The sequence below is a fragment of the Eurytemora carolleeae genome, unplaced genomic scaffold (genome assembly GCF_000591075.1).
Source record: "Eurytemora carolleeae unplaced genomic scaffold, Eaff_2.0 scaffold1234, whole genome shotgun sequence".
NCBI classification, from domain to species: Eukaryota; Metazoa; Arthropoda; class Copepoda; order Calanoida; family Temoridae; genus Eurytemora; species Eurytemora carolleeae.
In genome coordinates, this window is record NW_019397118.1 from 60,177 (window position 1) to 69,559 (window position 9,383).

At 33.7% G+C, this 9,383-nt stretch overlaps 1 protein-coding gene across 1 annotated transcript; it reads right to left on the reverse strand.

Moving 5' to 3' along the window:
- Positions 1–325: 325 nt before the first annotated feature.
- LOC111712067 (TATA-box-binding protein 1) lies at positions 326–8,301 on the reverse strand. The gene is made up of 13 exons (XM_023486577.1): positions 8,282–8,301; positions 7,204–7,240; positions 6,987–7,037; positions 6,339–6,404; positions 5,317–5,604; positions 4,268–4,314; positions 4,128–4,155; positions 3,676–3,790; positions 2,834–2,931; positions 2,524–2,577; positions 2,112–2,221; positions 1,666–1,710; positions 326–457 (listed from the first exon to the last, which is right to left on the reverse strand). The coding sequence occupies exons 2-13, from the start codon at positions 7,232–7,234 to the stop codon at positions 341–343; spliced, it is 1,050 nt and encodes a 349-aa protein (XP_023342345.1). The 5' UTR covers positions 7,235–7,240; positions 8,282–8,301; the 3' UTR covers positions 326–340.
- Positions 8,302–9,383: the final 1,082 nt, after the last annotated feature.

Genomic DNA, 9,383 nt, shown 5'->3' on the forward strand with positions numbered 1-9,383 from the left:
TTTTTTTCGATTTTTTTTGTTTTTTGATGAGTCAAATTTTAGAAAAAGGTGAAGTACAGTACAGTACAGAGTACACAGTAAAACCCCCCCCTAATTTAACAGCGTATCCTCTTCAATCTATAAAATCACATATTTTCATGATTAAAAACAAACAAAAACAACCTTAAGGTTTGGTTCTGCCGTTTCCGTGTTTTTTAAGGACGGGAAAAAGATCACAAAAAATATTTGTCGGGCTTGTCAGATTTAAAGGTGGAAATTATTTGTTAATTTTATTGACGAATTAAGAAGCAATTGTCAAAACAGAAACCACCTTGAAGAAATAAACTTTAAAACAAGAAAACTACTTGACCTTAGGATAAATATGCTCTACAGCTGCCTGTACATTAGCTACACTGGGAGCTGTTACAGTGATACTTCCAGTAGAGAAGATCTTTAGTGTTGCTTTAGGCTGCTTTAACTATATTAAACACATTTAACATTTATAAATTTTATAAGTAAGGTGAGCAGTTCCATGTTATAGTAACCCAAAGACGGTAGAAAAGTAAAAGATATGCATTAGGAATTAATTCGAATAGTGTGTACGCTCTGTACACTTTTAGATGACGTCATTGGCTGCAAATGGTTGGAAAATAACGACACGGTTATAAACTTCTAAATTTGTTTTGCTCGGTTATAGGATAGGATGCTCTCCTGTTAAAATAAAGCTAAAATTGTGATTTTGTTACGCATCTCATTTGTATGAAAAATACCACATATTTTGAACCAAAATTTGTTAGAATGTGATTAAGTATAGTTTTGTTATAGTCTAAAGAAGAATTTTAGGCCAGTAACGTGAGCAAAGCCCGAAAAAACCTTGGTTTTAAGTAGCCAAATTTTTTAAACCAATTACATTGCAATCTGTTTTAAGATAAAGTTTATCTAAAAAGATAATAACGGCAAATTATGTAAAAAAAACGCAAGTTTTTGGTGATGGAAATGCTTAAAAAGTCCTGAAATCTTTTTAAATTATAGAAAAGACGACATTCTATGGCTTCGTATGGAACCCAATTGAGGCGTCTGGTTTTGCGTATAAATCACAATGCCTACTCTTAATATCACAAAGCTCCTTGTGATAACCTAGTCCCCAATCCTCTTAAATTATAATTTCTGACGTTTGATAAAATTTCCAACCTTGATTCTTGAGTACGAACAATTTGGTAAACTGATTAAAATAAAACATATACGTTTCAGAGATCAGAACTTGTGGGTGGATATAATCATTAATTAATCTTTAACGCTTGATCTTGATCCAATTAAGGAACTTTTAATTTGAGAATCAATGTTTAGTTCCTAATTTAAAATTATGGTATGACCATCACGGGATATCCTGACATCAGGGTGAAGTGATCACAACTGTTTGCAATACCATTCTATTGTCATAAATTCACCAGTTTAATTTTTGAACGAATACGGCGTGATAATAAAATTATATTGCAGCTAACCGTCGCTCTTCAAGGTGCAATTTTTCTTTACAAGTAGAATTTCGTAGAATTTTCTGTTTAAATTTTCAACATAGACAAACTCAATAATTGACGTATATCTAGTCTCTGATCTATTTTTGTAATCTTGCCTCGGAACACTAATAAAATATGTTTAATATTTAAAAAAGGTTTAAATGTTGTTTTCCTTATATGTAACTCCAGGATGCAGTTCTGGCTCATAGCTCGCTTCCTGCAATATTACAAAATAAAGATATTTTTATGAGTTTTTAATATTTCAAAAACGGTTTTTTTTATCGTTTCTTAATTTAAAAACATCTGATGCGTGAAACAACTTAGTATTTTTTATTAAGAGTTTATTTAAAAAGCAACAAAATGTAGGGATTAATTTTTTGTAGAATTAATAAATAAATGATCTTCGATAACCATGGGGGGATTATTCAGCAACTATTTTCTTTTTTACCCAAAAACAAGATGTTTCTCTTTTAGAAAAAAAGTTTAATTTCCGAAAATATGATTCTGGTGGAGAAAATGATTTTACAGGGGTGGTGGGAGAATTTTTTAGAGAAAATACATAAATACATACCCCCCCTCTCTCCCGGGGGACGTTTCACTATGATTGTTCTTATTTACCCTGAAAGCCTGTGAGAAAGGTACAATCTTGATTCCAAACGGAAGATTACATGTTCCAAGAACGTTTACTATTCTCCAGTTTTTAATACGAATCTTCTGATACTTTTCATCTAAAACAATTAAGAAGAATTCGAAAAAAGATTTTTTAAATATTGGGATAATTGTTATTCATCAATTTATTACGAAGAGTTTCCTATTGATTCCGGTTTTTTGAAATTTTCGTGGATTTTTATAAAAATTTAGCGTGAATTTGATTAACCGAGTTTATTCAATATTTTGAGATGAGTTTACATTAACAAGACTAGCGAACCAAAATAAGGGTATAGAATCGTTGGAGTCTTAAAAGTAAAATCAGTTGTTTTAACTATTATGATTTCAACGGGTTTTTTATAATGATAAAATTCTTCGGTTCCTAAACGTTGAAGAATTCTGGAAAATTTTCTTGCTGCAATCCGAGCGTCATCCTCTGAAATAAAAAATAATCAAATAAGATTAACGGTATGTTGTAATTTATAGACTCTCCATTAAAAAAAAAATCGGCATGTCCTTTTCACAACGGTACCCTTAAAATGTGTATTTACAAGTGTGAAAAAGAGATACATGTGATTAAGTGTGCTTAATAAATGTTTTTAGTTAGTTATTTAGTTATTAATTATTTTATGTACACAGTACAGTAAAGAAGAGTCAGTACAGTACAGTACAGAGTACACAGTAAAACCTACCTGTGTTAGCACCAGTACAGGTTATCTTTCCTGAACTCCAGATTGAGGCTGTTGTGTAAGGATGCCTTAGCTTCATAGTTACCATTCCATTCTCTCGTCTAAATATTAGAAAATCCATATTTTTGATCACTTAATCCAGTGCTTTCAATTTTTATGTGGATCCGGATCATCGATCCAGACTCGGATCCAGGTCATGAACATAATGAACATGTCTTAAAGATAAACTGATTTTAAAAAATTAAAATTTTTAATTTTTTTCTTGTTTTATGCTTAAACATAATGAACTTTTCAGAAAAAAGAGATATTTTAATAATCTTTTTTTTCAGCAGTTCAGATTTTGGTTTGAAGAGCAAACGATTTTTTGTATGCAGTTTTTGGTTGATATTTTTCCCCTTGGATCCGGATCCTTAGCACTGCTTTGATCACTTTTATTATTAAACTTAACAAATTAGTTTACATTCCTGAAATGAAGCAGTTTATAGTTTATACAAACAATAAATTTTAAGAGACCTTTTAATTAATCAGTGGCATATTCAATTCACAATGGTACCCTTTAAAGTTTAAACCTCTAGCAGTTTAACAATAAATGAAGATTTTCTTGTTTTTCCATCTTAAAACATGTTTGATTCTGACAACTTCTTACATGGTCTTTTTATCATATATAAAAAGTTCTAATTTAGAGAAGCTCCAACTGATGATAATCAATTTTCCAAGAAAACGAGGATATCTTATTCATCTTTAGTCATCAGACAAAGGGTGACGTTGTGAATCGGGTTACTTGAAATTTCGCTTACAGTCCCTTTAAACAGCGATTTTTATAGCTTCATCTGTTCCATAATCACCTGTATTCTACGTTAGACCCTGTGAGAGCTATTTCTTTAAGGTTGAGATGACAGCGAACAGAGAATGAACAGACAACGTTGTTGATAAATATATCCATCTCAGGGGGTTCATCTTCTATAAAGTATTCAGTATTAAAAATGGGATCTTCAATGGACCAGACCACCGCCAAGTGAAAGGGCCATAACACATGATATCCCTGGCCCGTACCAGTTTATGCGTTAATCTATAATGCCAATGCCAATGCCAACGCCAACGCCAACGCCAACGCCAACGCCAACGCCAACGCCAACGCCAACGCCAACTCCATTCACGTAGCTAGGGATTTCCCATTGACTCCATATTCTAACCGGGGTGCGCCATCATAGTGACAAAGAGAGGGGGGGGGGTATTCTTTCGCAAACAGATTTTATTTCTTTTTGTTAATAATTTATGTCCTATGATTTAAAAATACCTTTAGGTGTGATTTCCTCCGTTTCCTCCTGTTAATCAAAAGAAAATTTTAAAAACGCCCTCAATAGTCAATAGACAAAGTGAAACAATGAAAGAACAAGTATTTTAAATTTTAAAAATATTTGTTTTTAAAATCTTTTCCTTGATTTCTAGCTTAGAAGGTTCCCCACCATTTACTGTGCTCACTCCTGAAAATAAAAATGTTAAATCAATTTTTTAATTTTTAAAAACTCAATCAAAAGGGGATAGTGAAACCACAATCTAATGGGGATAGTGAAAACACAATTTAAAGGGGATAGTGAAACCACAATCTAAAAGGGGATAGTGAAACCACAATCTAAAAGGGGATAATGAAACCACAATATAAAAGGGGATAGTGTGAAACCACATTCTAAAAGGGAATAGTGAAACCACAATATAAAAGGGGATAGTGAAACCACAATTTAAAAGGAGGATAGTGAAACCACAATCTAAAAGGGGATAGTGAAACCACAATCTAAAAGGGGATAGTGAAACCACAATCTAAAAGGGAATAGTGAAACCACAATATAAAAGAGGATAGTGTGAAACCACAATCTAAAAGGAGATAGTGAAACCACAATCTAAACGGGGATAGTGTGAAACCACAATCTAAAAGGGGATAGTGTGAAACCACAATCTAAAAGGGGATAGTGAAACCACAATCTAAACGGGGATAGTGTGAAACCACAATCTAAAAGGGGATAGTGTGAAACCACAATCTAAAGGGGGTAGTGAAACCACGAGACTGCCTATTGGGCGCCTTGCACCACTGTACAATTTACGAAGCAAAAGTTCAAACATTTATTTTAAATAAATCAAAAATGTGAACGAATTATAATTTTGAGTTTACACTCAAGAAGAGAAATTCAAGGTTTGATTCCAGTTCGCATATTTTTCTCTACATCTTATGATATCTTATATTAGTGCTTGGTTTCGATAAAAATATATGGAAACTAAACAAGTGTGGCGAACTGTTCATTTTAATTGATGACAAACAATTGCTCTATGGGTAAAAAAATTAGAAATTGTCGAGTTTTTTTAACTAAAAATCGTTTCTCTAAAATAGCAAATAAAATAAAAAAAATTAGGGGTATATTCTTTTTAAAATAGACAAATAAACCCATAAGTTCTCATTGTGGGTCTCCTTATTATTTTGGAGACCACTTTACCTTGAGAACCATTGTAAGATGAAGTATTGGCAGTAGCTGAACCATTTGAATTTCCTCTGACAAGATGCAATACCCCAGGACCCCCTTGGAGCCCCTGAATAGGTCCCCCTTGGAGCACAGAACCCCTCTGAAGCCCCTGAATAGATCCGTGAATCCCAGCACCCCCTGAATGGAGTTGAATGGAATGTGAGGATGGTTGGGTTGAGTTTGATGGGATGAGAGGAGGGATGACTGATGAATGAATAGATGAGTAAGGTTGGCTGTACACCTGGCCCGGTAGAATATGGCCTAAAAACGCAGGAACATTGAAAAAAAAACTGATTCAGTTGAAATCTTTTGTTTATTGCTCTTAAATAAAAAATTAGAAGAGAATGAGTAACTGATATGGGTAGACATAAAATATGTATCCTCTCCCTCTATTATCATCTTATTCCTTAATAAATTAAAAGCAGTTTTGCACAAGAAGTTGAAAACCAAAACTCCTGGTTATGGGGAATTAATTGTGGTAGAAAATATACATTTTCAATGAGTGAGAAATGGTATGAATACAACAAAAAAAGTGAGAAATGGTATAAAAAATACAAAAAAATGAGAAATGGCATCAATAATACAAAAAAGGTCCAGTCTCATTCCAATTTCTCTGGGGAAGGAGAAGTATTTAAGCATTTAAAAATAAAGATCTTATTTTCCAGTGTCCCTCCATGCAAATATAACAATGCTCGATTTACAAAGGTACCGTTGACGGCTTTGTCTGATCAAGTATGAATTAAAATGTTTTTGTATCTTTACTGTTTATTTTTATGAACATTGTCATTGTTTTCGTAAGTGACTTGCGCATTTCTTGCTAATAAGAAGCATTAGAGAAATTGTCAGAATTATTCACTTTCACAAAAACGACGGTATCTTTCACAAATTTAGATATCAAAGGTCCCTTAGTGAATCGAATATTGCCATTTTTGCAAGAAGGGTAAATTTTAATTACGCCTTCCCCACTTTACAAGCAAGTGTAATTTTCGCTGTTCCTGAAGTTGGCACGGTATTGTTAGTTCTAGGCAGGGACAGATCCGTCGCAATTCCTATAGAATGTCCTAAAAAGAATATTTTTATCGTTTGAAAATTTCCTTTAAAAAGGCTTTTATCAATTGGTAATTCTCAACAACAAAACATTACTAATTGGTAAAACAGGTTATATGAAAAAAAATATCTTTAATTTACTTAAAAACTTTAAATGGTAAATTTCCTGAAGAAAATTAAAGAGCATGCAACTCGTTATTGAACACTGTATAATAAATTCAGTACGTTAGCAAAAATATAAGTTCCTTCAGTTCAATATTTGGTAATTTCCTAGAGAATGATTTTTGGCCCCCCCCCCCCCGCCCCCCCCATCCTATCAATTTTGTACATGGATCTTAAATGTAAGACATGTAGCCGCAGCGCTCGGCCCCCTAGCCTGTCCCAGCCGCAGCGCTCGGCCCAGAACGTGTCTTAACCGAACCTAACCCTAAATAAATAATAATTTAATTGAAAATTGTTTTAAAAGTGGTCATGTACAAAAATTTTGATAGGAGGGGGGTCCAAAAATCGTTCTCTAGGACGGACCCCAATATTTTTTATCTCAACTCTCACAAAAATCACATTTAAAAATACCTATTTAACCAGCAAAATCTTACCTTGAGTGCCTCCATTTATTGGCCTCCGTGGGCCTCCGGCCGGTGGGATTCCTAAATATATGGTAATTATCAATCAGTCTTCCAATTTTTACACGTAAAATAATTTAAAAAACATGAATGAAATTTTCTGTAAAACAGGTTGTCTAGCAAAAACCCCAAAGAAAAATTTGCCAGAGTCTAATAAAAAATAAAAAATTAGGTTTAAGAACTAACTAACCTGTTAAATTGATAACTCTATTCTGATACATTTTAATCTAAAAATATAAACGCCAATTAGCCCCTCGTCCAACGTAGGAGGGTTCTAGAAAATGTCATAACTTGATCAATAATCAAATCATGAATTTGACTGCTTACGAATAACAAGATTCTGAAGATTGAAGGAAAAAAATTGGACAACTTTGCATGTTTATTAAATTTTCCCTTTAGAAACTTTTCCCAATTCAGCGAATAAAACCCTACTAACACTGTTTCTGAGAATAAAATGGATTTCTACGGAGGGGGCGGGGGACTTATTAAAGTAAATATTCACAGATATTTGTGGTCCGTCCTAGTGAACGATTTTTGGACCCCCCCCCCACCCCCTCCTATCTATTTTGTACAAGACGAAATAAAGATTAGTATTTATTTATTATTATTTAGTGTTAGGTTAGGTTAAGACACTTTCTGGGCCGAGCGCTGCGGCTAGGACAGACTAGGGGGCCGAGCGCTGCGGCCACGGATTAGGTTAGTTAAGACACTTCCTGGGTCGAGCGCTGCGGCTAAGACAGGCTAGGGGCCGAGCGCTGCGGCCACATGGTCAATTATATCCATGTCTAACATAAAAGATCCATGTACAAAATGGATAGGAGGGGGGGGGGAGCCTGGGGGGGACAAGGAGTCCGAATATCGTTCTCTAGGAATATACCGATATTTCATTATTATCTTTAACCCTATTCATGTATTGAGGCGGCTTGGGCTTAAAGTAATAAGTATTCTTTCGGAGAATAGTACCAAGTTCCTACTCCCCATGGCCGTTTTAGCCTATATGGTTCCGTAATAAAAACACTAAAATTTCAATACTTTAAACTTCTAAATGTAAAGAAGAAGCTTTAGCTCAGGGAAGGATCAGATAAAATCAGTGCACGCCGGGAACGTAGTTCCAAAATTTTTGTTTGGCGAAATTCCTCTATATTCAAAGTCTAACACATACCTAGAGGTAAATTAAATAATTAGATATGTTTTAAGCAATTCGATTAGAATACAAATGAATACCTACGAAATACAACCGATTTTAATTATACAATTAATAGACTTACTTTTCAGATCATTCAAATCTTTTGTATATTAACTTAATCTTTAAAAATCGAACAGAACGCGAGAAACATCGGTTTCGTGAACCATGAAAACTATTCTTTGTTAAGAACTTACGGGGCATTCATTGCATTGGTTTCAAGTCGTCTTTGTATTCGTAATGTCGCCTTTGTAATTATACAGTCGTCTTTATTTTATTGTATTTTCATCAAAATGTTCCAAAATCATCAAAATTATAGATTTTTTCGTACAGGTAATTAAATTTTATTTCAAAGTTTATTTCAATTTTGAATACAATTCGTTTTTGAGTTAATTGATATAAATTTTTTAAAGATAAAATTTCAAAAGTCGTCTTTCTTTCAATTAAAATGTTGTGTGGCATTCACATTGATTTCGTAATAAAATCATGCCGTCTTGTAACTTTTAGCCGTGAGTCAGTGGCGACTGGTGAACGTTTATTAACTCAAGAAAATTGTAGAAAGAGCTAACAGTTAACAGTTTACACAAATCCTAGAATTTAAACACTATGTCATGGTGACCATCATTGAAAAAATGAAGATTTTATAGTTTAGTTGTCCCATTTTAATGTTTATTTTTACCATATGCATCATGTACTGAATCTTTATTGATGTTTTCTGCATTTTACCACAGTGCTGGCCGAACTGGTTTTATGGTGTGCAGCGCTCTGTTCATTTTTACCTGATGTGCCTTGAAGGAAGATCTTATATTTTAGATATTAATTTGGATGTGATTTTTTCGATATTAAGTAGTTTAAGTAGCTCGGCCCAGAAATTGTCCTTCCCTAACCTAACCCTGAAATAATACAAAATAAATATTTTTTTTGTTGAAAATAATTTAAATCTTGGTCATGAACTTAAGTGAAAAGGGGGGGGGGAGGTCCAAAATTCGTTCTCTAGGACAGACCCAAGACAATTTCTGGACCGAGCGCTGTCGTTAGGACAGGCTAGGTGGCTGGGCGCTGTGGTCACAAGACCAACTTTATTCATGTGTGTCTTTTTTAAAAGTACCTAAAAATCGATAAAAATGATCTACACAATTGATATGAGGGGAGGGGATCCATAAATCATATAATAGGAAATTACCATT